Source organism: Neolamprologus multifasciatus, chromosome 23 (assembly GCF_963576455.1).
Source record: "Neolamprologus multifasciatus chromosome 23, fNeoMul1.2, whole genome shotgun sequence".
Lineage (NCBI taxonomy): Eukaryota > Metazoa > Chordata > Actinopteri > Cichliformes > Cichlidae > Neolamprologus > Neolamprologus multifasciatus.
This window is the reverse complement of record NC_140460.1, coordinates 3,132,639-3,160,270: the sequence shown is the minus strand read 5'-3', so window position 1 is coordinate 3,160,270 and position 27,632 is coordinate 3,132,639. Positions and strand designations below refer to the sequence as shown.

The 27,632-nt window shown below is 38.2% G+C and overlaps 3 protein-coding genes across 5 annotated transcripts; 2 read left to right on the top strand and 1 right to left on the bottom strand.

Moving 5' to 3' along the window:
• Positions 1-5,133: 5,133 nt before the first annotated feature.
• Positions 5,134-6,149, bottom strand: LOC146490724 (14 kDa phosphohistidine phosphatase). Its single transcript, XM_085150249.1, has 3 exons — positions 5,923-6,149; positions 5,469-5,593; positions 5,134-5,384 (listed from the first exon to the last, which is right to left on the bottom strand). Exons 1-3 carry the CDS (start codon positions 6,134-6,136, stop codon positions 5,292-5,294), a joined length of 432 nt encoding a protein of 143 aa, XP_085006375.1. The 5' UTR covers positions 6,137-6,149; the 3' UTR covers positions 5,134-5,291.
• A 3,447-nt stretch (positions 6,150-9,596) lies between these two features.
• Positions 9,597-13,182, top strand: LOC146490723 (E-selectin-like). 2 transcript variants are annotated; one of them, XM_085152118.1, is made up of 11 exons: positions 9,597-9,733; positions 9,855-9,918; positions 10,031-10,435; positions 10,604-10,708; positions 10,797-10,988; positions 11,144-11,329; positions 11,437-11,625; positions 11,821-12,027; positions 12,125-12,304; positions 12,417-12,546; positions 12,634-13,182. In XM_085152118.1, the coding sequence occupies exons 1-11, from the start codon at positions 9,731-9,733 to the stop codon at positions 12,683-12,685; spliced, it is 1,713 nt and encodes a 570-aa protein (XP_085008244.1). In that variant the 5' UTR covers positions 9,597-9,730; the 3' UTR covers positions 12,686-13,182. The 2 variants fall into 2 exon arrangements, with proteins under 2 accessions (XP_085008244.1, XP_085008243.1); XM_085152117.1 differs by having other exon boundaries at positions 12,631-13,182.
• Positions 13,183-19,909: 6,727 nt separating this feature from the next.
• Positions 19,910-25,666, top strand: LOC146490722 (E-selectin-like). 2 transcript variants are annotated; one of them, XM_085152112.1, is made up of 15 exons: positions 19,925-20,045; positions 20,175-20,253; positions 20,384-20,785; positions 20,901-21,005; positions 21,100-21,291; positions 21,406-21,591; positions 21,699-21,887; positions 21,972-22,157; positions 23,363-23,569; positions 23,678-23,866; positions 23,951-24,136; positions 24,244-24,450; positions 24,576-24,755; positions 24,862-24,991; positions 25,074-25,666. In XM_085152112.1, exons 1-15 carry the CDS (start codon positions 20,043-20,045, stop codon positions 25,132-25,134), a joined length of 2,502 nt encoding a protein of 833 aa, XP_085008238.1. In that variant the 5' UTR covers positions 19,925-20,042; the 3' UTR covers positions 25,135-25,666. The 2 variants fall into 2 exon arrangements, with proteins under 2 accessions (XP_085008239.1, XP_085008238.1); XM_085152113.1 differs by lacking the exon at positions 23,951-24,136 and having other exon boundaries at positions 19,910-20,045.
• The last annotated feature ends 1,966 nt before the right edge of the window (positions 25,667-27,632 follow it).

Below are 27,632 nucleotides of genomic sequence, written 5' to 3'. Positions count from 1 at the left end.
TGCAAGGCAGTTATTTCAGATGTGAACTGGAAGATGGGCATGCATAACATCCACTGAAATCTTTCCACAGGAAAAAAAAATAGCACAGAAGATTAATAGCAGGATTCTCTCTCTTGGGCCAGATGTCAGGACTGGAAGCAACTGTACAGGAGAGAGCGGAGAGAGTAAAAGGAAGCAAAAAATCCAAACAAGCTGAACAAACACTAATTATGAGAGGCATTCAACAGAAGTACACTTAGTGCAGTTATCTTGCATCCAATCAGAGATTTCTTCAGCTTTAAGTGGAAGGAACGTTACGGCCAATTGCACAAAGGTGAGTTAACAGTTTCCAGAAGAGAGACAAATACAAAACGGGGGATCATAACAAAAAATAAAAAAGCAGTTTTAGATTTTCTCTTATTCATCATTACACTTAAGACTAAAGTCAAATTGCAATGAGAGCATGAACACAGTTAATACTAACTTTTGGAAGAGTTGGAAATTCAGGTGTGTAGCACCTGAATCAATAAGGAGGATGACTTGCTGGCTATGCACCATCAAGTCAGACTGATGTATCTGGCATGATAATTAATATTCACAGAGAATCTGACTTTATCTTCAAGTCTTGTGACAAACTGAGTAAACAGATGCTATTGTATGTGTAGGTGTGGTACCTCCAACCTCCTGCATCAGTTGAATCCGAGCAGTTGCGTGTCTTCTCCAGTTTCAGTCCACCTTGCCAAATTTCCAGTCATCAAGTTTATCCTTGTTGAGGACTTCTCTAGCACAACGTCACCCCTGATAGCATTAGAAACAAGGTGGAGCACATGTAGCCTTTGGAGCATCACAGTTGAGATCACGATTCACTATAACACACTGAGGCTCCGAGGAGAGATGCGGACTTTCTCTGAGAAGGTTTCTCTGTTTCATCCTCCTTTTTTCTGCCTCACGCTTCCACACGTTTAATGTCTTTAAGCAATTTCAACAAAATCTTTTCATTTTCTTTCTTGAATTTTATCTATTTGTCTCTACGATCATTTTCCTCTTCTAACTACATCAGCTGTCAAATGTTGACGCCTTGTGCAAATCCAAAATGGTTTACCCAAACGTACATAACACAGACGGCTTTGTCTCCATACTTTCCCTTCTGATAAACTACATCTGGTGACAGGAAATCTGGTTCTTCATAGAGAATGGGGCTTTCTTTACCAGACTTTTTTCCCATGTTCACAAATTTCCATTTTTTGCTATCTGGTGTACTTAATCACTCCTTGAGACTTGATCCTCACCATAAATTCAAATATTTTTTGACACAATTTGGTGGGGCAGTAATTACAGTAAGAAGGATGCAGTCCGCAGTTACTCTCTTCTCTTCCTTTGACAGTAATTCACTGAGTTCCTGGAACCTTGTGTTTACCTGGCCCACTAATGACCTCTAGACTAGACATGAACACAAGGAAACAATCAATGTCTTTCTTTCCCTTAAAACCCCCCCACAAAAAATCCCCTTTTCTGTATTTTCCCCTGTAGCATTTTATTTCAAATCTCTCTCTGGGGTATAAAAGGTTTGCTTTCTCCATATCTCAATTATAATACGTAGAGTCTAGAAAAGCATTTTTCAATCAGCTGATTTTTCTTTCAGTTGATGTTAGACCCCAGATTCAATCAACGAGGAAAACCACAGAAAATATTAATCGATGTGGGAAAGGACAAGCAGAGGGCTGATGTGACAGAAAAGGATGAATGATGAAGGATGGTGATCCACTGTAGTGGCTGAAAGAAGATGCCTTCACTTGAAAAAAGTGCATATTTATTGAAAAGTCTTATGGCCATAAATGAAAATTTCCTAGGCCTTAACCCTTATTTATAGCTTGAAAAAAGGGACATTATGCAATCTGTAATATCAGTAAATCTTCTTTAGAATAAATAAAGTCCTATAGATGGAAGTGTTCTGATTCTGCCTCGTTGGAAGCAGTTTCTGTCTAGATATTTGTAGCTGTTCACCTCTCTGCAGCTATTTATAACATTCAACCAACTGCATTATATATATATATATATATATATATATATATATATATATATATATATATATATATATATATATATATATATACACACACACACACACACACACATCTTTATCTGGAACATCTGGAATTTCTGTTGACTCTGACCTGATGGAGTACTGGCTATTGTTTTGGAGATAAGATCTTAAACATTAAAGTGAACCCATGCTGGTTATTCTTGTGACTTCTTTTCCAGACACCCTGAGGTGTGAGCTGGCGCTGCTACAGGAAGGGACATTCTTCTTCAGGAAACAAGGCTCCAACCTGTTTGAAGTGCATTTGAAAGTATAAAAATACACGGGACAATGGCAATATGGTGGTTTTTCCCCTTACTACTATGTTATAATTTAAAAAAAAAGAAAAGAAAAAAGAAACCAGTATTACTGAATCCTGTAGAATTCAGTAATTGTTTGTCTTTTTCAAGACTCATATTTTCAGTGTTCCCCAAAATAAAAGCATTTCTTTTATTTGATCGACAGTGAATCCAGCAGTCCTACAACTTCTTCAGTTTCATGACTTTTTCTAAGGCTTTTGCAACCTTTGCAACCACTTAAATATTAAGATTTGGTTACAAACTATAAATATATATACATATATAGTTTGTAACCAAATTTATATATATATATATTTATATTGTTACCTAAACTACAATTTAATCTCAATAAATTAGACACTTTTACAGTCTAGTGAACCTTCAAAGCAACTATATATATATATATATATATATATATATATACATACATATATATATATATATATATATATATATATATATATATATATATAGTTTGTAACCAAATCTATATATATATTTATATTGTTACCTAAACTACAGTTTAATCTCAATAAATTAGACACTTTTACAGTCTAGTGAACCTTCAAAGCAACATGCATTTAAATAGGGTAAAATGAATATATGAAAAAAAAAAAATGCTTTAAAAAACAATGGAAATATTATGATAGTGTCCTCTAATAAGATTACAAAGAATTTGCTAATTACTTACTGTAAATTATTCATTTTACAAGAAAAGGGCTGAGTGTAACTCACTTTAAGCCTCCTACCTCCCACACAGACCTCCCCATACCTAGATAATGGAAAGGTTATCAGTTTAAAGGAAACCGGTTGTAGATTGGAATACAAAGTGGAAGGAAAATGGCTTTTGTTATTGTTTTTGTTAGGGTCATGGGGTATTTGGCAGAATTTAGCCAGTAACATTTTTTAAGTCTTCTGATGTGACTCAGTGTGAACTAAGGTCTATTCAGAGTGTCGACATGAGCTAATTCCAATCCTGTCTGCAACGTTACATGGTACTCTCTATCCAAATGTTTTCTTTGGGATTTTTTAAGCACTGAGCGAGTCAAAGTGAAACGGAAAGTACAGGAATGTGTGCCAGTGGTGACAATTAGCATGCTGCCAACCTAAATATCATCGGAAAGATTGGGCTGTGAATTTCATGTAAATGTAGTCTTTTATGGTAAAAGGTCTATTACTTCTTTCATCATTATAATGAAGAATAAAGCTACTTTTTAAAGTTAAAAACAACAATCAACTGTCAGTGTAAAGTCACCCAAAGTATCTTCATGTACTGTTAACAGAGCTGAGAAAACGCAGCGTTTGTGTTCTACTATAGGAGAAACACACTTAAAACACACACTGTGTCACGTTAAAAAATAAACACCAGAATGAATCTTGTCTCTTCACAGTCACTACCACTCATTTCTTTACACTTTTTAAGTGGTCTTGAGCAATATCTTTGTACATGACGACTTTCAATGGTTTTTTGATTAATCAGGCCACTTGACCTATGAATCAGTCATGCATTAAAAAGGCGCCTAGCTCAAGGGATGAATGAGTGTTGTGACTACAGATAAAAGACATCTTAGTAAAGCAGCCTGAGTCCTTAACATATTTGAGGAAACTGGTGAAGTGGAGAAGTGGCAGGCCTAAAAACTACAACATGTTCTTAATAGGAAGAAATTCAACAAAGACCTGACAAAAACTGTGTATGATGAGTTTTTACTGAAGACTCATCATGTAGCCATTCTTAAGGAAGGAAAGAGGGGAAAAGGCCAAGGAGTGCCAAATTATACACTGGACTGAAAATCAGCAGCATCAGGTCTTATGGAGTGATGAATCCAAAACTAAAATCTTTGGTTTAAATTGTCAACATGTACAGAAGAGAAGTACAACAGTGGGTGTCTTTAGGCATCTGTAAAACATGGTGGAAGCTTGCGTGGCACATACAGGTAGTGAAGTGACTACCTGAATAAATGACAAGAAAGCTTGCCTACGTGAGTTCAAGCTCAGTAGAAATGTACAAATTATTTTTTTACCTTATAAATTGTATTTCTGTTTATTTTTGCACATATTTCTTTTTTGTGTGCAATAAACAAAGAAATGATGGGTGGTTCAAGACGTTTGCACAGTACCAAATCACAACAGGGACAAAAATCATTCATGTGCTCATGGATCACGTGACACAAATAAGTGGTTCCCTTTAACACCACTGCAAAGTTTACAGTGCCGTCATCAAATTAAAACATCAATTTATGCTTAAGTTAATGACCCAGAATCTGCAAATGACCTTTACTAAATACCAAAGTGTTTACAAACATGCAAACTGAAGAAGTTGATGACAGCAAATACTGTGCCTGCTAAATATTACCATGTGGTCCGGTGTAAGTACCACCTGTTTACTACAGATTTTTAAAGTGCCTTTTTTTGGCAGCATAAAAGTAAAAGTGAAATTTGAACTGGATTAAAGCCATAAAATGCTGAAGGCGGAAGAACTTTTCAAAATTCAACGTGTGATTTAAAATATGACTCAGTTCGGGCTATTTTCTCACTCTGAGTTCTTGTTAGTTTTCTGATTGGAGATATTTTATCGCAGGCTTTTATTTATTATTGCACTACCGTTTAGAAAGAGTTCTAAACTCACCCTTTCCTGTATGGACTTTACGCCTGGCAAATGTACTCCTATTCAACTGAGGCTAATGGGGACTAAAAGTCAAAAAGGTATTTACAGGAATATCTACAGAGTTCATATACACAATTCAATTCTGAAGGACAAAATTTTTTACAACTGCAGAGAATCAGAATTTGTGCTTTATTGAGTAAGAAACCAAACGTGAAATGCAGAAGGACTGTATTTGAATGGTTACAGAACAGTTAAAGCATTATTATGTGCTTCGATCCACAGAACTGTTAAATAAAGGCGGACGTTTGAAATGTCACAAAGGTTACAACTATTTTTTGTCGTCCGACCAGGTGATCTCATAGTCGCTGAAGAGAGTCTTCAGCTTCTCCACAGAAACAGCATGGTCAGCTTTTCCAAAGGCCTGCGAGTGAGCAAGAGACCTGACATTAGTGAATTAAACACTACTGAAGATTTTAACTTTTCATTCAGCTTTTAGTTCACTTACAGTGGACTCTCCAAACACCCTTATCTTTTTCTCTTGGTTGTTGTGCTCGATCTTTCCTCCTCCAAGGCATTTGCACTCCATCCCCAAGGCCTCCATAGCAGGGTTGACCTTCTCAAAAATATGATCTGAAAATGTATGAAGACATTTAGAAGAAATTGAGATTGTAATTTAGTTACAATTTAATAAAAATAGCAATTAGAATCAAATACGGGAATTTGGTAGTTGTCTCCAACGACTAAGTTGGCATGAATTTCATCCCTCTGCTCTGTGCAGTATCTATTCCGCAATGCACGTCTGCAAAATCCACCAAAGGGACCATAACAATGAGACAACATTGCAAAATACACTACATGCTATAGGTTTATATCGGCACCAACAGTCACTGCTGTGCACGATATCTCGCGCCGAACTGACGCAGTTGACGCTCCCCTTGAAACCAACTATAATAACTTACTGTGATATTCGGCATTTTTTGTGCCACGGACAATGTCTTTATGCACATCGCCATCTTTCGCTTTTACTCTGACCAGTATGTACTTAAAAGTTCCCTCTGGATCAATCTCTACATCGGGGATTTTAGCCAGAGCGTCTGCCATTGCGACTGTAGATTTACGCAAAACGCCGTAGACTCTCAAACTGCGCAGAGGTCTACTGACCACAGAGAACATGAGTAGTTCTCACGCATACCTTTATTTGGGTCAGGATTTCTACTTCGCTTCTTAAAGCGGCAGGACATTCGCGACTTGTTGCTATAAATGTGCAGATTTAACGGCGCGCTCGCACTCTGGCGCCCTCATATGGCAGTAAGTGCGAAGTGTTTGAATTTGCGTTCCTTGCAGTCTGTGTATACCGTGGATTTGCATTAGAAAACTTTATGTTACATTACTCAGACGCACAAGTGAGATCATCAAATGTCTAAGTTTGGTATGAGAATTTTCTGCTTTCGGCCGTTTTCTGCAGCATGCGGCAGATTGTCCGCCGGTGTCTATCGGAGAGATCAGAGGTCAAAATCAAACCTCACAGTTAAGTTTGCGTGATTAGACTCCCGTTTGCCCTGTGACTTCATTAAGAAGTAATTTATCATGTTACCTTAAGCTTGGAGCCAAAGGACACAGAAGTTTTAGGACAGTCAGAGAAAGATAAACCTCTAAAAAGACAAAGCCTTTCCCATATAACCAAGCCAATAAGACAGGGAAGTCCAATAAACCTTTAGATTTTTTGTAACTAACAGTGATGAGTTGTGTAACTGTCTGTTCCATAGTTACAACTGTGTAATTGCTCTACTATTCACAGCTGTGTTAGTTAATCAGAGAGTTTGTTTCATCTAATTGTGGAAGGGAGTCAGGTTAAGATGTGGCAGTAACAGTAGCTACAATCCGATGCCTCAGCTCAGACAGGAAGGATGTAAACTGTCACATCTGGAAACGCAGCCAGCCAGCAGACACCTCTGCTCCTATGTGCCGCACATTTTCCATCTCTAGACACTTGCAAACAAGCGACTGTCGAGATCCTACAAAATCTTTCCCCTTGCTTTCTACCAACACCTCCTTTTCAATGACATGTCAGTTCTGAACTGTGAAAAGCATGTTTTACTCTATGCAGCGTCTGTTTGCACACTTTGTACTGTTGTTGTGTATTAGTCAGAATGATTCATTGCATGCAGTTGAGGTTTAGACGTGGGCCATGAGATTTCTTGAAGCACAAATGCAAACACAAGAATTCCTCATTAGTGATGAAGATAATATTCTCTCCTGACATCCAAGAAAACATGTCAGTGGCACACAAGTCAATCACAGATAGACTCTTATCAGCTCCCAGTGTTTCAGAGCTTTGAAAAAGAATTTCCTTCTCAGTGGCTTCATATTTAATACGTGTATTTTTAAACGCTTAAGTACCCTATGTCATACAATTTGCTTTGTCTTTGAATTTGTTCTTCTTTTCCCCTCATTTTTTTTTTTAACAAATTACAATTGTGGCCAAAAGCTTTGAGAATGACACAAGTATATGCTTTTACAAAGTTTACTGCTTCTGTGTTTAGACCTTTTTATTGGCTGTTTCTATTGCACACTGTACTGTACTGTACACTGAGGATACGTGTCAAAATGTGTTTTATTGACAATCACATTAAGTTTATGCAAAGGGTCAATATTTGTAAAAATATTTGGCCTTTTCTTAAGACCTGTGACATTTGCCCTGGCATCCTGCCATTCTTTCAAGCAGCCTCTGGGTTACATCCTGGCTGACGGCAGCCAGTTCGTGCACAATCAGCGGTCGGAGTTTTGGGGATTTTTGTTTGTCCACCAGGTTCTCAGTGGAATTAAGGTCTGGGGAGTTTCCTGGCAAACATTTGATGATGTTCCCCAAGCTTAGCTATCACTTTTGCTCCAGCATGCTGGGAATGGCATTGTTTATTAGCAAAATGTTCTTGTTGGTGGTTGGGAAAATGCTTTCATGTTTTGGTGCCATTCTTTATTCATGGCTATGTTTTTAGGCAAAATTGTGAGTGATCCCACGCACATGTATGAGACGTAACCCCACACACGAATAGTCACAAGATGCATTATTGTTGGCATGACACAGGCCTGATGTTAGAGCTCACCTTTTCGTCTCTGGACAATCATTTCTCTGGTTGTCTCGAACAATTGTAAAGGGGCTTCATCAGAGAAAAAAGGACTTTTAGCAGGCGGGCTCTGCCGGCAGCCAGCTGTGCCAGAGAGGACCGAGCTTCAGGCCCAGAGGCCTCAGGGCATCCCATCCCCCGGAAGGGGCCCAGCCGGGCCACAGGCGCCAGGCCCCGCCAATCGGCCACCAGGAGTGAGCCGGTACATATATGAGCGCCCAGCCCCAGTCGACAAGGACCACCAACACACCAGATAGGCCTCCGTTTCCTCCTGCTGTCTTTCCTAAGCAACTGAATAATTTTAGGACAAGGATGGCAAACTCATTTTACGTTGTGGGCCACATACAGCCCCCTTTCATGTAAAGTGAAACTCTTTCTATCAATCTAAAGAAGTTTAAACTACACATTTAAACCCTGTGATACAAGAAAAAGAAGTTTCAACAGAACATCTCTTTTTGTTCGTGATAAAGAAATGCTGTTTTTGGTAAATGAAAGAAATCTGTCAGGATCCGTCTTTGGACTTAAATTGTAAGAAATTAGTTTGTAAACTTAAAGACAAAGTCTGATAGCTCATTGCCCAGTCTGTCCTAAAATTATAAAACATCTTGTTAATTAACAAAAAAATGCCCATTTTAATAACGTGAAAGAAAAAAATCTTTAGTAGACAGTAAAAAAGCAGGAACTTTTCAAGCATGGTATTTTCACAAGCTGATAAAAATATAGAAAATGCAGTTAAAAATCTAAAATGTATCCTCTCATTGACATTTTCCAAAAACTATCCAATGACCAGATTGGAGTCTTTGGCAGGCCAGTTCTGGCCCCCTGCCTTATGTTTGAAACCCCTGCTTTGGGAAATGGTACTGGCGCTTGCTGGGCTTTGTAAGGTGCCCTGAAAACGTATTTATAACAACTGAACTTCCCTCTTTAAAGTTCTTCATGCTCCAATAATTGGTTGATTTAGGTGCAATCTTACTAGCATCAGTATCCCTGGGAAGCTCTTTTTATGCAAAGCAGTGATGACTGTACATGTTTTCCTGCAGATAACCATGGTTAGAGTAAGAACAATGACTTCAATAACCCCTGCCTGTTGTTTTAACTTAAATGATGTTCACAGGTGCTTTTGAAGCAGCTTTTTGCACATGTTATTGTTCTCTAAAGCACTCTGAGCAGCATGTTTTGATGGCATCTCAGTGAAGAACACTATATGCAGTGGTTGTGCATGTTTAAAAATGCAATATTTGCACGTGCAGTGCAGTGTAGTGTGATACTCATGTAAGGTAGCACAAAATGTAATACACTAGTAACTTCATGAAAATAGTTTGTAAACCGAAGTAAATACACTTGTTTTCTGCTCATGACAATGATACTGAAAGTACTAACGAAAATAGCAACGGTGTTAATAAATTTTTCTTTTGCTTTTCTTTTTAACTTTTGCTTTTCTTTTTATCTCAAAAGGAACAGCCTCTCGCAGAGTGGAGGAGTATAAGAGTCAGGGTGGAGTTTCCACTCAAAAGTCCAATTGTTATGAAAGCTTTCAGGAAACCTGGACCAAGCCAACCATCATAAAAGCCGGCACTTCAGCGCAAAGCCCTCAGAATCATATCGATCTGCGCTGAAGTCAAAGGCTAAAGAATCACTTAAAATGGTGAGTGGAAGTTGAATCAGTTTAAATTCAACTCTCTGCACTGCAGATTTATTCAGTTGTATCTTATAGCCTGTGATTGATAGTATACTATTAATGTATGTTAATGCATCTTATTTTTTAGGAATTGTGCGATGGATTATTTCAGGCACGTGCATCGTGGATCCAGTTCACTTTTATCTGCTCAGGTATGTGCAATGCAGACATCGTCCCACCTGCAAGTTTTAGAGCCTGATAGAAACTTTTTTGCATTTTTGCAAAAAATTGCATCTAATGTGTATCTCTGTTCTGTATCCTTAGTGCTGTGCATGTGGACTAGTGTTGAGTCCTGGTCTTACGTCTACTCAAACAAATCAATGAAATGGGATGATGCACGTAATTGGTGCAAGGAGCGCTACACAGACATGGTGGCCATCCAGAACCGGGAGGAGATCGAGCATCTTAACAACTGGCTGCCCAAAAAAAGGGGCTACTACTGGATAGGGATCCGTAAGATCAATGATGTCTGGACCTGGGTAGGAACCAACAAAACTCTGACAGAAGAAGCGACAAACTGGGCAGAAGGAGAACCGAACAATGGCAAAACTGAACAAAGTGTAGGAGTCAGTGAGGACTGTGTGGAGATGTACATTAAACGAGACCAAAATCCAGGCACGTGGAATGACGAGAGGTGTATGAAAAAAAAGACGGCTCTGTGCTACACAGGTAAGCAACAGTTTGGGGCTTATATGCTTTATTTTAGCTGCCTTAGATTGTTATTCTAGTTCATTATTATTAAGGTAATCTACTGATAAAACATTTAGAAATAGTTTATTTGATATATTATTTTTACTATGATTAGCAGGCTTATAAAAGCATGTCTGTTTTTTCCAGCGGCTTGTAAGATTGACTCCTGTTTGCATGGAGAGTGTGTTGAAACCATCAACAGCCACAAATGTGATTGTTTTGAAGGGTTTTTTGGAGACAAGTGTGACCAAGGTATGAAAAAAATGACCCCCTAGATTAAATCATATTTTAAGTCATGTAAAGGATTTGATATCTAACTGTGTGTTTTATTTGTTGTCAGTTGTGCAGTGTAACAAAAGTGAGGTGATTGTTCCAGATAAAGGACATGTCAATTGCTCTCACAAGTATGGCAGTTTCTCCTATGACTCCTTGTGTCAGTATTCCTGTGAGGAAGGATACGAGCTGAGTGTGCAGACTCCTCTGAGGTGCTCGGGGTCAGGAAAATGGTCAGATAAGCACCCTTCATGTGAATGTGAGTTGGAAATCTGCATTAACAAGATAAATGAAGAGATGAGACATTAACCAGTAGCTACTAAAATTCTGAGATGCTATATTTTATTGATTGTTATTATTTTCTACACAGTGATGGAGTCATGGCGTAATGCTTTCCCCCTCTGTTGTCTACAGTGATTCAGTGTGAGAAGATGTCAGAGCCTACACATGGATCCATGAAATGCTCCGATCCTCTGGGCTCATTCAGCTATCAGTCCACCTGTACTTTTACCTGTGATGAAGGTTATGTACTGTCTGGATCTCCATCTCTGCAATGTGAATCATCAGGAAAGTGGAATGGATCCCAGCCATACTGTGTTGGTACAGCCACATGTTTTTACCTTTCATCATTGTGTAGTTTTTATTATTTGGAGGATGATTAAAATAAAAACTTTAATTTAACTCCTTCTGTTGCCTCTCTTTTGTAGCTGTTCAGTGTCCTGCTCTGCAAAACTTGACAAATGGCTTTGTCAGCTGTGGAGAAGATGCTGATATGAGGTTCAGCTACAAAAACAGCTGCAGCTTCAGCTGTGACCAAGGTTACCATTTAGTGGGAGCCAGTAGAGTGACCTGCACATCAGGAGGTACATGGAATCAGCAGATTCCTCACTGTGAAGGTAAGAGGAACACGGAAAGTAGAACCCACCCATCTTCTATATCACGAGGACACGTTCAATAAAATACACATTTTTCTTTTCTAGTTGTATCAGTATTTATTCCAAACACCTTTCACTTATCATAGCAATTTTAACAATGTCTGTGTTCTTATATGTTACTGATTAATTTTCTTTCTTTCTTTTTCTTTGTTTTAGCAAAAGGATGTCCTGCTCCAGAGGTGCCAACAAATGGTCAGATCAGCTGCAGCTCTTCTCTGTCTTCATCTCTTAGTCATGACACACCCCATCCACTTGGCATGGTTTGTCATTTTACATGTGATGAAGGACATGAGCTGCAAGGTGCACACAGCATGGAGTGTACACATCCAGGCCAATGGACCTCCAGATCACCAACCTGCACAGGTACATGTGAACCCATTTTACTTGGATTACTTGTTGTTCACAACTTCATTTGTATGTCAATGACATGAACGTGAAATCTTCCTGTCCTCTACAACAGCTGTTCGATGCCCGCTGCTTGAGCCTCCTAAAAACGGTCACATCAATTGTTCCAGCACTGAGTCAGTTTACAACTCTCAGTGCTCCTTCACCTGTGACCAAGGCTACTCATTAGAAGGACCTGAGCTGCTGACATGTGATCGTCATGGCAACTGGACTGCAGAGAAACCCACCTGTCAAGGTAAATGAGCAACAACAGAACAAGGGGAACAAGAAGTTAAAATGCATAAACTTAACATAACAAGTTTCAGTTCAAAGTTTGACACTATTCACATTTCACCGTGTTTCCACAGCTCCTGCTCCAATTACTGCAGTTACCGCTGGTGTGGCAACAGGGGGCACTGCCTTGTTATCAGGCGTGTCTATGGCTATGTGGGTCTTGAAAAAACTGAAGAAGAATGTAACCAAATTCGACCTGAGCAGGTTAGAGAAGGATTAACCATTTTTATTATCTTTATTTTTAAGTTGATTGAAATCTCAGTGCTAATCTTCTCTCTTTTATTACAGCAGCACTGAGTCTCCCTCACAGAGCTACAAAAACAGCATTGACAGCCTATTATAGGAATCTCTGATATTCTTAATATTCTTAATAAACAAATATGGATACTGTAAATTTTTACCACATTATTGCAAAACATATTATGTGCACTAGTATAACACACTAATCCGGCAAAGCCAATGTAAGAAAAAGAGCTTATTTAGACACATCCACTGAATCATTGTATCCCTTTGTAAACTGTAAAAAGATCTGTGATTGCTCTGAAATGTTGCTTCAACATGTATTTCCTCCCAGTGGGAGTTTTATATTGAACATATTGTTCTACAACTTCATGAAAATGCTGCAAAAATGTGGCTATTCCTGTTACTTTAAACGTCACATCACATGTAAGCTGCCATTTCACTGCATACCTGTGAATTCTTTTTAGTATTTATGTGGTATTTATTTTCTAAAAGAAAATTGTGTTGAATGTTTATTCAGGTGTTTGCTTGTACAAAGCTATATTTTTATTTTCAATATTGTACTGTAATGTTACCATGTACACACAAAACAAATAAATATTGTTTAAAACAATTGATTTTGGCACTTCCTTGTTTTGTTATAATGACCAATAAAAATATTCCATTAGTTTTGTCACCACCAGAGATGGGCACTGTAATCTGATTACTTTTTTCAGGTAACGAGTATAGTAAGGGATTACTGTTGCAAAAACGGTAATTAGATTACCGTTACTTTCCTGTAGGAACGCTGCGTTACTGCGTTACTAAAACCGTGATTTTTTTGCGAGAATGTCTCATGACAGTGACGTAAGCGAGTGCGACGTTCGTGACAACAGCTGTGTGCAGATCAACAATGGATAATATATCGAGTGCGGGAGAGAGTATGAGCGTGCAGCGTTTAAAGCGTGGAAGTACTGACCTTACTTTGAGTTTGATTCCATAAAAAGTGACAAAAACATTAGTGTCCGTTGTGCGTGGGAAGAAAACTTCTTTTTACAGCGAAAAAAACCCCTAAACAAGCACCGAGTAGCTACGACGTAATGGGAAACTCACAGAGAAACTCGCGGATTCTTCCACTGACCGCTGCGGCACACCTGCACCAGGGTAAACCTCCGCCTACCCCACTCCTGCTTTACAGGTGAAAATAGAGCAAAAGGACCGCTAGTCTTTGACTTTATTTATTTTCTGCTGTGTTTTACTTGCATCTATTTGAAAGACTGAGTGTAAACACACAAAAAAATAAAATATGTGCTGGAATGTGCAGAAAATAAGTTTAAATGTTAAACAAATTTCTTGAGAGAATGTTGCATATAATTAAATGTTTGCTTGATGCATAAAGTTAAAAGATTAAAACTAATAAAACAAGTTTTAAAAAGAGACTTTTCCATTTGATTACATTTTGTATGATGATTATGCAGAAAAAGTAGAATTGGGCTGAAAGATCTATCACTTTATCACCTATTCAGGTTGTAAATCATGTTTTTAAAAAGTAACTAAGTAACTAAGTAATTATTTACTTTTGAAAATAAGTAATCAGTAAAGTAACGGGATTACTTTTTTGGGGAGGTAATCGGTAATTAGTTACTGATTACTTTTTTCAAGTAACTTGACCAACACTGGTCACCACAATGATAGAAATGCTTAGCCAAGCAGGGTCTGGTTTCATAACTTACCTCATCAATTCTGCACGACATGCACCGACTCTCACAGTTTTAGCAGTGACCTTCTGCCACCATGACTTTTTTTAGATGTTGAGAAAGAACCTCTTTTGAAAGCTGCCTGGACCTTTTGTCTCTCCAGCAACCTTTCCATCATAAAGGACACGACAAAGCAGAATAACATTGAAAAGTGAGAGGTAGGAAGGAAAAGCTATATTTCTGGGTATTCTATCCATTGTTTTAATTGAGTGTCATCTGTGCAAGCACTTTTGTGGGACAGGAAAGGGTCAGATATCTTACATAAGGCTGAAAATGACAACATGTTGTGACCATCGAGTTATTCTATGCTAAAGCCGCCCTGAATGTAAAAATGAGAGCTTACAAAAACCTGGCAATGACCCTTAGATGCACTGGATGGAGGCACAATTATTTTTACTGCTGCAGCACTTTCTTATCTTATGTTTGGGTTCATCAGATAAGCAAAGATTTAACTTCAGCAGCAGCTTCTGTCAAACAACATCACATCTGAGTAAATGAGACATTTTCTCATCAGTCATTTTTAATGATAATATACATCATAATGCAGCGGTCCACAACCTTTTTTGCGCCATGGACCGGTTTATGCCCGACAATATTTTCATGGACCGGCCTTTAAAGATAAAGGATAAATACAACAAAATAAAACTAGTACCGGTACCGAAAAAAAGAAAATTTATTCATAACACACGTGAAAAGACCAAGGAAAACCGAGTTAACGATAACAAACGATAACAAAATAACGCTGAAAACCGATAAAAACCCTGAAAATCATACATTTCACACCTGAGCCTCAACTCTCGCGGCCCGGTACCAAACGACTCACGGACCGGTACCGGTCCGAGGCCCGGGGGTTGGGGACCGCTGTCATAATGGATGTAAATATATCCACCTTTCACCTTGGGTAGGCAACAGATTAATAATCTAGGATGAGGTTGATATAAATTATTGATATTATCTTTGGGTTTTAGATTTGATGCTAGCAAAATGTGTGACTGATGTCATGGAACATGCAACACTGTTACATGTTATAATTGTCACACTATGAATGATTCTGAATGTTTTCAGATAATCCTTTGGATGAGACTACTGTCTGCGGGATGCATCACGACTCCAGCAAGACAATGACCTGGACCCAGGCCAGACAGTGGTGCCAGGCCAGATTCACAGACACGATGTTGAAACCAAGAGGAGGATGACTGTCTGGTCTCTATCCTGCTGCAAAGGATATTTTCTCTCTGTATTTCTGGATTCCACTCCCCAAAAAACACAAGAGTGAAATTTGGACACAGTTTGAGAATAACAGCATACGGATCGGTAATGATTCATCAGCAACAAAGGAGCCAAATAGCCACAGTGGAGGATACTAACCCCATGTCTGCTACTACTACTGGTGGTGGTCAGAGGTGGCGGTGGCGCCAGTGTCCGGCAGCCTCGCCTCTGTCAGTGCGCCCCAGGGCAGCTGTGGCTACAATGTAGCTGCCATCACCAGTGTGTGAATGTGTGTGTGAATGGGTGGATGACTGAATGTAGTGTAAAGCGCTTTGGGGTCCTTAGGGACTGAGTAAAGCGCTATACAAATGCAGGCCATTTACCAAAGTTTGATATTTCCTATACAAAATTTTGCACCATTTTAAATCCTGTTCTTATTTTGTTGATTTAGAAATATTTTAAATTGTTATATTATCGTCATAATATCACTTTCACTGAACATTTATATTTGTATAATTATTTGTCACATCTTTAACTGCTGTAACTATTAAATTGACCAACTTTATTTATCAAGAATATCATATCTTCTCCTGAACTTGATTCATTTGTATGCAGCTTGGCAAAGGATAAGGCTGTTATCTGAAAAAAGGAATAACAGGAATTTTGGTATTAATAACAAGCATTTTAATCATGCTTTGTTTGGGGGTGGGGGTGGGGGGTGTCATAATTGCCCAGGTTGAAAAGAAAAGCCAAACAGGTGAGCAGATGGCTATTAGAATGGGCAAAGAATGGCAACTCAAAGTTATTAGTAATTTATTATTAGTAAAGGACAGTATAAACTGAAGTCAGGTCATCCTGGCATATTTATACATCCTTATACACACTTTCAGATGTCTGAATGTTTTTAAAATATTTCTTTCCACACAACATGCTCTACATATTTCAATAACTTATACTTTTCATCATTAAAACACTGAAATTAGTTTTTTGTTTTTTACATAATTTTAACATATTTGAATGCCGATGCAGAGCTGATGAGTGAATACAAATTCTCCTCATTGAACTTATACATTCACTTCATTTAAAGATATTGATAAATAATTCGGACTAAGGCTGACTGTTCAGTGCTGTTAGTTTTGTTTTTTATTATATATCTCTGGTACACTGATTCTACTTCTAGTGACTCAGTATGAGATATTATTACCACTGACTAGAACAGCAATAATATTGCTAAGAGATTCAGTGCAAGTTTATGGCAAAACAGGTCCAGAATAATCCACAGCTCTATTTACTCTTCACAAGAAAGAAATGTGAGCATGAAAAGTGAAATGAAATTCTTATACCTGACAATTTCCCTGTAACCAAAGGCCTCCACAGTCACCGGTTCTCAGTGTTGGGAAGGTTACTTTTAAAATGTATTCCATTACAGATTACAGAATACATGCCCCAAAATGTATTCTGTAACGTATTCCGTTACGTTACTCAATGAGAGTAACGTATTCTGAATACTTTGGATTACTTAATATATTATCATGCTGTTTACAACTACATGAATGTGATTTATTACTGTTACTGAAGGTCCGCGGCTCCGAACCGTAGTAAAGGGACCTCTGACTAATACGGTGGGTTCTGTGTCTCGTAGCCGAAAACTAGCTTTACTTTGTTGTCTGGGTCACTTTGCTAGCGAGAGACAGAGAGAGGCGTTGAAAAGCTGCTCCAACAGAACTTATTGTTTTTGGAGGAAAACACGAACACGGTGTACAGTGAGTCTTAATAGCTTACTTACAGCTGGGCTCGTCAGGCTCTCTTCTTGGCTGCAGTGGTTATTATTATATTTACATGCTTCCAGCTCCCGTTTTTGCTCGATGACAGCTCGTACTTTTCCTTTTTCTCCCTCCCTCGCTCACAGACACATAACGTGTATGGCAGTCCATTCTCCCTGCAGCACGGACTACACTGCCTATGATGCTACATTCTTTAGAGCTATACCTGTAGCATTCTGCCTGTTAGCTTAGCACAACAACAACAAAAGGCCTCTCTCACCCAAGAAACACGCAGAGAGAGAGCGTCACCCTGTAACCATGGCAACCGTAACGCTGCCACCTGGAACAACAGAACGTAGCTGTCAAACAAAACCCAAACAGTCCTGACCCGCCACAATATGAAACAGGGAAGTACCGCCGTGTAATCCATTTATTTCAACAAAGTAACTGTATTCTAAATACCACCTTTTTAAACGGTAACTGTAACGGAATACAGTTACTCATATTTTGTATTTTAAATACGTAACGGCGGTACATGTATTCCGTTACTCCCCAACACTGCCGGTTCTCAATTCAAAAGAGCACATTTGAGAGAGAGTTACATCATGAATGTGCAGCTGACACGTCTCCAGCAACTGGGTGACGACATCCTGTTGATATGGAGAAAGATTTTTGAGGAATGTCACATTTGACCTATTGCATGAATTTCACTTTATAATTGTGTAGGTTTAAAGTCAGGATGTGATTCATGCATTTGTACTGTATCCATTTACTATAATCTCACATGAAATGAGTCACTTACTGTGTATGCATGTGTCTGTGTGGGGATGTGTGTATATGAGTGAAAGCCTTCCTGAAAGGAAGCTATGGCCAAAATGATAACGCAAAATTTACCAGTGGCTCAATTCCAGAAGGATAAATAATGTCCTTTATCTATTTATGAATACGTGTAAATGTAGTGACAATAATGAGTAACTAAAGACAGATAAGACGATAGTACTCGTCCTTATTTATAGAAACAGATACGACATATTCAAAACAGTAAGGAACAACGCAGGACTACTCTGATAATTCATTCTGAATAACTCTGACTTTTCTAACATGATCGATAACTCTTTGAGAGATGAATTATTACAACTTATTAATTATGAATAATATTTATTATTCTCCTCACATTATTCATTCCTGTTTTATCTAAATGGCATAAACCAGTATCCGTGCAACAGTTACAAATATTCTATCTGTGGTTCATCTTTATGTTCACCACAAATAAATAAATAAATACATCAGTTTTGATACATTGTAAAAAAAAAAAAATCACAAATAACAACATTTGTTATTTGTGATTAGTTATTTTGTGATTTGTGATTTGTTATTTGTTTTCCCAGTCTCCCAGTCTGCTCCCCGGTACCTCATAATATCCACCCATTTATAATTAGATTATTACTAATATGTCCCTCGCTTGTTCATGACAAACTTCGGTGTCTTTGTTTAACCTGAAAAGGATTACAAATATTAAATTCAAATTCAAATTCAAATTTTATTTGTCACATACACAGTCATACACAGTACGATGTGCAGTGAAATGCTTAGACAACTGCTCGTGACCTAAAGAAAAAAAAAGAAAAGGCTATGAATCAGATAGGAAATAAATATGGAAATTAAAAAGGGTAAATTTGACTAGGAATAAAATATAAAAATTTAAGTTAAAAATGAAATAATTGTACAACACAAATTAGAATGAAGGGTAAATTTAACTGGGAAAGAATAAGATAAAATATATAAATTAAAGTTGAAAATAAAATAACTGTACAACAAAATACACAATACACAGTATAGAAATATATAAGAATGTATGAAGAAATATAAATATAAATATATATATACACAATAACAGCAGCTGTACAAGTATTAACTGGGAATGAAGAATATAATGTAATATAATGTAAAAATAATCACAAATAACAACATTTGATGTTTTCCCAGTCTCCCAGTCTGCTCCCCGGTACCTCATAATATCCACCCATTTATAATTAGATTATTATTAATATGTCCCTCGCTTGTTCATGACAAACTTCGGTGTCTTTGTTTAACCCGAAAAGGATTACAAATATTTTTATAAACCTGAGCCAAAGACCTGACCTTTTTCTCTAATGAATATATTTTCCCCGTTTTTTAATCATGCAAACCGTTTCCACATCAAGATCAATGCTCTACTCACTGTTTCCATCCCTATGGGTCGAAAGGTTTCCTCTCGGTGGAGCTGACCCAGATCCAAACTGTTTTGGCAAACACACTGAAAATCATCATCCTCTGTTTCAACATAAGACAACAGGAAACCAACAGTTTTATAAACTGATATTTCAGCTTCTGATTCTGTAGGACCAGATGATGTATGAACACAGCTGGCAGCCAGTGTTGCAGCATATAAAGTTATCAATACTTATATTGACTGAATTTATTTGAATTTGTTTAAATTAATATCATTTAATGCTTTTTTTGATGATGACAGACAATAGAAGTTTCCTATTTGTCTTTTTTCTTTCTTATGGGAAATGATCCTGAAGCCTTCTGTGGAATTCAGCGTTAGGAAATATTGCGGGAAATTCCGCTCCAGGCTTCCTGTAGGAGGATGGAGTCAAATATAAGAGGAGGCAGTCCAGTGGATCACACTCAGAATCATTTTACCCTTAAATATACTGAGGCGGAAGGATCAACAATCTTCTGCAGGCTATCAGGCATATTAGTTAACATGGTGAGTAGAAGGGTTAGTAATTTAAATATCAATCTTTTCAGAGAACATTATTTCACTTTTATCTTATATTTAATGATGATAGCACGCTGTAAATTTATTTTAACTTGTTTTGTGATTTTATTATCATAGGATTCCTGCTTTGGACTACTTAAGAGCTGGGGATATAAGAGCTCTGCTTCATGGATGAATTTCACCTTCATTTGCTTAGGTACAGAATTTTGATGCAAGCAGAAACATCAGTGTAACTGTTGCAAGTTTTAAGACCAAAGAGAAATTATTCAAATCCGTCCTTTCTGCCACATATGCATCTAATAAATATCTCTGTTCTCTATCCTTAGTGCTGTGCATGTGGACTAGTGTAGAGTCCTGGTCTTATTTCTATTCAAACAACACAATGACATGGGAAAATGCACGAAGCTGGTGCCAGGAGCACTACACAGACATGGTGGCCATCCAGAACCATGAGGAGCTTGAGCATCTTAATAACTGGCTGCCCAAGAAAAATGGCTACTACTGGATTGGGATCCGTAAGATCAATGATGTCTGGACCTGGGTAGGAACCAACAAGCCTCTGACAGAAGAAGCGACAAACTGGGCAGAAGGAGAACCGAACAATGGCGAGAGAGTAAATTCAAAGATCAGTGAGGATTGTGTGGAGATGTACATTAAAAGAGATAAAGAACCAGGCAAGTGGAATGACGAGAGATGTACAAAATCAAAGACTGCTCTGTGCTACACAGGTGAGCAACAGTTTGGGACTAACATACTAGAGCAGATTAAAAATGTAAGATTAATTATGTGACATTATTTTACTATAATAGGTAAAATTTCTAAAAGCATGTCTGTTTTTTCCAGCGGCTTGTAAGATTGACTCCTGTTTGCACGGAGAGTGTGTTGAAACCATCAACAGCCTCAAATGTGATTGTTTTGAAGGGTTTTTTGGAGACAAGTGTGACCAAGGTAAGAAAACAAAATGACAGCGTAGTTTAAATACATATTTTAAGTCACGTAAAGGATTTGATATCTAACTGTGTTGTTGTTTTTTTGTTGTCAGTTGTGCAGTGTAACAAAAGTGAGGTGATTGTTCCAGATAAAGGACATGTCAATTGCTCTCACAAGTATGGCAGTTTCTCCTATGACTCCTTGTGTCAGTATTCCTGTGAGGAAGGATACGAGCTGAGTGTGCAGACTCCTCTGAGGTGCTCGGGGTCAGGAAAATGGTCAGATAAGCACCCTTCATGTGAATGTGAGTTTAAGTACTAATAGCTCGTAATATTGCTACTTTTTTTTTGTAATTATACTGTTTACTACACAGTGATGGAGTCATGGCGTAATGCTTTTTCCCCTCTGTTGTCTACAGTGATTCAGTGTGAGAAGATGTCAGAGCCTACACATGGATCCATGAAATGCTCCGATCCTCTGGGCTCATTCAGCTATCAGTCCACCTGTACTTTTACCTGTGATGAAGGTTATGTACTGTCTGGATCTCCATCTCTGCAATGTGAATCATCAGGAAAGTGGAATGGATCCCAGCCATACTGTGTTGGTACGGCCACATGTTTTTACCTTTCATCATTGTGTAGTTTTTGTTATTTGCATGATGATTATAATAAAAGCTTTAATTTAACTCCTTCTGTTTCCTCTCTTTTGTAGCTGTTCAGTGTCCTGCTCTGCAAAACTTGACAAATGGCTTTGTCAGCTGTGGAGAAGATGCTGATATGAGGTTCAGCTACAAAAACACCTGCAGCTTCAGCTGTGACCAAGGTTACCATTTAGTGGGAGCCAGTAGAGTGACCTGCACATCAGGAGGTACATGGAATCAGCAGATTCCTCACTGTGAAGGTAAGAGGAACACGGAAAGTAGAACCCACCCATCTTCTATATCATGAGGACACGTTCAATAAAATACACATTTTTCTGTGTCAGCCATCCTTTGCCAGAATCCAGAGAGAGAAGCTCCCCTCATCATGCAGTGCAGTGAATCTGTGACTGAACTGCGACCAAACTCCACCTGCAGCTTCAGCTGTGAAGAAGGTTTTGAACTGCAGGGAGCAAACACCATCAAGTGTTCTGAGGACGGACAGTGGAATAAAAACATACCTACATGCAAAGGTCTGAAAGACTAATTATATCAATATTTATTTGAAAACACTTTTTACTCATCATAACATTTTTTTTTTTTAACTTTTATTTAACTTTTTTCCCCAACAAATACAAGACTGGTTCACATCCAAAATAATAACACTACACAGCACTAGAATATTACAACATTATGTCCATAATTGTTGTCCACTAGGATCCAGTTTGCAGGTTACTCCCAGTGCTTCCAGTGGTTTCTTCCATTTGTCCACAAAAATTCGGGAGCTCCCATCAATATAGTGTCCCAGCCTGATCAGAGTCATAACTTCAATGATGAGCGACTTCCATAGAGAAATGGAGGGAGGCTCAGCCCCCACCCATCTCAACATAATGCTTTTCCTGGCCAACATTAACAGTGACTGAATTACATGCTCATGTTGTACCAGTGAGACGGGAATACATCCCAATATACACATTAATGAGTTTTCTGTCACCTGATGACCAATGGCTGTACTAATATTGGCGCAGACCTCTTTCTAAAATGACTGGATAATAGCACATTCCCACAAGCAGTGGAATCTAGTGCCCACTCTGACCTTACACTTGAGACAGTTTGGAGATGTTCCCATATTATACTTACTATAAATATACAGAGAAATTGTGCAAAATTTTGTGCTGCAGTTCTTTAAATCGGTTACAAACAGAGATTTTAGATGGAAGCAGCAGGATTTTGTCCCATGCTTGTGTATCTATTTCACATTTAAGCAGCGTCCCCCAAGATTTTCTCAACCATGCCAGTTTATCCACAATTAGGGCACAAATCTCGGAATAAAACTTTGATACAAAATGTTTATGCTCCCTATTATCCAGAAAGAATTTCTCCAACCGAAAAGAGGCAGTTGAGATTTGTAATGATTTAGCATTTTTTAACACATAATTTCTCATTTGCTAATACTTATAAAACTCAGTCTTTGACATAGAATACTGGGACTTCAAGGATTCAAATGATTTAAACTCACCATGTTTAAAGAGGTCATAAAACCTCTTTACACCTACTTTATGCCATCCCACAAAGCTCGACCCTATGTTTTGCGGCAGAAGGTCTGGATTATTTATAAACGTTGACAAGATATTAAACGGAAGACTATCATCATAACATTTTTAACAGTGTTTGTGTGATTATGTTCTAAAATGTTACTAAATATTTTTCTTTCTTCTTCTTTTTTGTTTTGTTTTAGAAAAACGATGTCCTGCTCCAGAGGTCCCAATAAATGGCCAGATAAGCTGCAGCCCTCCTCGGTCTTCTTTTGTTAGTCATGAGGCAACACATCCAGCTGGCATGGTGTGCAGTTTTACCTGTGATGAAGGTTATGTACTGTCTGGATCTCCATCTCTGCAATGTGAATCATCAGGAAAGTGGAATGGATCCCAGCCATACTGTGTTGGTACGGCCACATGTTTTTACCTTTCATCATTGTGTAGTTTTTGTTATTTGCAGGATGATTAAAATAAAAAGCTTTAATTTAACTCCTTCTGTTGCCTCTCTTTTGTAGCTGTTCAGTGTCCTGCTCTGCAAAACTTGACAAATGGCTTTGTCAGCTGTGGAGAAGATGCTGATATGAGGTTCAGCTACAAAAACACCTGCAGCTTCAGCTGTGACCAAGGTTACCATTTAGTGGGAGCCAGTAGAGTGACCTGCACATCAGGAGGTACATGGAATCAGCAGATTCCTCACTGTGAAGGTAAGAGGAACACGGAAAGTAGAACCCACCCATCTTCTATATCATGAGGACACGTTCAATAAAATACACATTTTTCTGTGTCAGCCATCCTTTGCCAGAATCCAGAGAGAGAAGCTCCCCTCATCATGCAGTGCAGTGAATCTGTGACCGAACTGCGACCAAACTCCACCTGCAGCTTCAGCTGTGAAGAAGGTTTTGAACTGCAGGGAGCAAACACCATCAAGTGTTCTGAGGACGGACAGTGGAATAAAAACATACCTACATGCAAAGGTCTGAAAGACTAATTATATCAATATTTACTACAAACAGTGTTACTCAAGTTTTTTTTTTATTATGTCCTGACATATTAATAATATTTTCCTCTTTTCTTTTTGTAGCAAAAGGATGTCCTGCTCCAGAGGTGCCAACAAATGGTCAGATCAGCTGCAGCCCTTCTCTGTCTTCATCTCTTAGTCATGACACACCCCATCCACTTGGCATGGTTTGTCATTTTACATGTGATGAAGGACATGAGCTGCAAGGTGCACACAGCATGGAGTGTACACATCCAGGCCAATGGACCTCCAGATCACCAACCTGCACAGGTACATGTGAACCCATTTTACCTGGATTACTTGTTGTTCACAACTTCATTTGCATGTTCAGACCTTTACGAGCACAGGTGAGATCACTTTTTTAATATGTGAAATCTTCCTTTCTTTTACAACAGCTGTTACATGTTTGTTGCTTGAGGCTCCTGAAAACGGTCACATCAATTGTTCCAGCACTGAGTCAGTTTACAACTCTCAGTGCTCCTTCACCTGTGACCAAGGCTACTCATTAGAAGGACCTGAGCTGCTGACATGTGATCGTCATGGCAACTGGACTGCAGAGAAACCCACCTGTCAAGGTAAATGAGCAACAACAGATCAAATGGTACACAAAATGTAAATGTGCACACTTACAAATCTCTGTTCAAAAGTTCACATTATTCACGTTTTACAATGTTTCCACAGCTCCTGCTCCAGTAGCTGCAGTTACCGTCGGTGTGGCAACAGGGGGCACTGCCTTGTTCTCTGGTGTGTTTATGGCTATGTGGCTCTTGAAAAAAATGAAGAAGAAAGCTGACGCATATGAGCTGAGCAGGTAAGAGAAGGATTCACCTCTTTGTTTCCTTCATCTTTCTTTTGAAGTTTGTTGTCTTATCCTCTCCTCTCTTTTTTCACAGCAACTCTGACATAGAGTCTTCCCCACAGAGCTACAAAAACAGCACTGACAGCCTAATATAGAAGACACTTCTCTTCCTCTAAGACAGCTACAGACAGCTGTGTATTTCACCACAGAAATGCAAAAAGTACACATGATATGCACCAGCATAACAGATGGGAAAAAACAGCCATACTAAATGTGACAAGGAGTGACATAATGTGACATTAAAAGATCTGCAATTGCTCTGAAATGTTGTTCCAACATGTATTTCCTCCAGAATGGAATTTCATATTGAACATATTGTTCTACAACTTCATGAAAATGCTGGAAAGGTGGCACGATTCATGTCACCGTAAATGTTACACAACGTTATGTGTGAATTGTCATTTAGCTGCACAAATGTGAATAATTTGATATGTATTTATTTACTATTTATTTTAGAATAGGATAGTTCGAATTGAATTTTTATCTTATTGTTTTTATGTATAAAGTTGTGTTTTCTTTTACCTTCACTGTTTTTTTATGCTATGAAATTTTACAGTTGATGTTTTATGAAATTCTGGAATATATGCAAACCTAATAAACCTTTTTGGATAAAAATATGAAGAAAAATGTCTTTGTTTGCTGTTGGCACGTTCACGTTTCTTCATCGGGACTAATGATAATAGTTCAGCTGTGTCACCACATTGCTGCAAATGTGTAGCCAAGCAGGATCTATTTCAGGCTCATGTGGAGCCAGAATTTAAACTTGACTCATCAGTTCTGCCCATCATCAACCTGATCTCGCAGTTTCACAGTGACCTTCTGCCACCGTGTGTTTTTTTAAGGGCTAAACAAGAATGTCTCACTTCTCCCTCATGAAGGTCATTAGCAGTTATTCAAGGAAGGAAGAACTGTATTCCTGTGTGTTTCATTTCCCCAGTGCTCATTGTTTGTTTTAATAAACTGATTGTTATCTGTGCACTTTAGTGGTGCAGGAAAAGGACCTAATATCTTACACAAGGCTGAAGGTGACAACATGTGCCGTGTATTGTTATGAACATCCACTTATTGTATGATAAAAAAAGGGAAACTTACAAAAGCCTGACACTGATTTTTAATTGTGTTTAAAAAACGCACACTTATTTTACTGCTGTAACACCTTTTTTGATTATATTTGAGTTGATTAGAAAAGCAAATGTTTAACTGAAGCAGCAGCTTGTGTTTACAGGTTCACAGAGCATTTTATGGTGTTATTATAAAAATAAGTCAGGATTTTCTTATTCAGTCCTTTTCATCATGATCTTCATTGTTACTTATGAGAAGTACTGTTAGTCTTAACTATTGTTGTTATTTTTTACTTGTGCAGATGACAAATAATAACAGCACGTGGATCAGTAACAATTCAAGGGCCCTGTATGAATCAAATAATATCCACTCCACAGATATGTGTGTGGAGATGTACATTAACTCAGGAAAAATAGAAGGAAGTTGAATGATAGAAGTGTATCACAATTTTTGTTTCATAGCATAGTAGTTTTACTTACTTATTTATTTATTTCATTAAGTTTTTTTTATACGATTGTATATTTGTTTATATCTTATTTTACTGATCTATACACCATTCCACCATTTTTATTTTTGTGTTTAACTATTGTGACAGAGCAATTTCCCAAAGTAAATTTGATGGGATAAACTCAATAAATCTTATCCTAAAACTAATGATTTTATATGAGTCATCAAGGAAAAAGACACAGTCATCTGTACAAAAAACAAGAACCTGTGTGAGTTTTGAAGTGATAAGTGACCAGGACATGTCCTTCAACGCACATATTAAACAAATATGTAAGACTGCTTTCTTCCATTTGCGCAACATCTCTAAAATTAGAAATATCCTGTCTCAGAGTGACGCTGAAAAACTAGTTCATGCATTTATTACTTCCAGGCTGGACTACTGCAATTCATTATTATCAGGAAGTCCTAAAAACTCCCTGAAAAGCCTTCAGCTAATCCAAAATGCTGCAGCAAGAGTCCTGACAGGGACTAGAAAGAGAGAGCAGATTTCTCCTGTCTTGGCTTCCTGTTAAATCCAGAATTCAAAATCCTGCTCCTCACATACAAGGTCTTAAATAATCAGGCCCCATCTTATCTTAATGACCTTGTAGTACCATATCACCCTATTAGAGCACTTCGCTCTCGCTCTGCAGGCCTACTTGTTGTTCCTAGAGTATTTAAAAGTAGAATGGGAGGCAGAGCCTTCAGTTTTCAGGCCCCTCTTCTGTGGAACCAGCTTCCAGTTTGGATTCAGGAGACAGACACTATCTCTACTTTTAAGATTAGGCTTCAAACTTTCCTTTTTGCTAAAGCATATAGTTAGGGCTGGACCAGGTGACCCTGAATCCTCCCTTAGTTATGCTGCAATAGATGTAGGCTGCCGGGGGATTCCCATGATGCATTGAGTTTTTCCTTTCCAGTCACCTTTCTCACTCACTATGTGTTAACAGACCTCTCTGTATTGAATCATATCTGTTATTAATCTCTGTCTCTCTTCCACAGCATGTCTTTATCCTGTCTTCCTTCTCTCACCCCAACCGGTCGC

Bases quoted from the DNA above. Each gene is read 5' to 3' on its own strand.
- LOC146490722 (XM_085152112.1), top strand. The intron at 24,137-24,243 runs GTCTGAAAGACT...TTCTTTTTGTAG, and splicing joins AAACATACCTACATGCAAAG to CAAAAGGATGTCCTGCTCCA. The intron at 24,451-24,575 runs GTACATGTGAAC...CTTTTACAACAG, and splicing joins CAGATCACCAACCTGCACAG to CTGTTACATGTTTGTTGCTT.
- LOC146490723 (XM_085152117.1), top strand. The intron at 11,330-11,436 runs GTACAGCCACAT...TCTCTTTTGTAG, and splicing joins ATCCCAGCCATACTGTGTTG to CTGTTCAGTGTCCTGCTCTG. The intron at 12,547-12,630 runs GTTAGAGAAGGA...CTTTTATTACAG, and splicing joins ACCAAATTCGACCTGAGCAG to CAGCACTGAGTCTCCCTCAC.
- LOC146490724 (XM_085150249.1), bottom strand. From the start codon at position 6,136: ATGTTCTCTGTGGTCAGTAGACCTCTGCGCAGTTTGAGAGTCTACGGC. The intron at 5,594-5,922 runs GTAAGTTATTAT...ATACATTTTCAG, and splicing joins AAAAAATGCCGAATATCACA to ATCATATTTTTGAGAAGGTC. The intron at 5,385-5,468 runs GTAAGTGAACTA...GCTCACTCGCAG, and splicing joins GGGTGTTTGGAGAGTCCACT to GCCTTTGGAAAAGCTGACCA.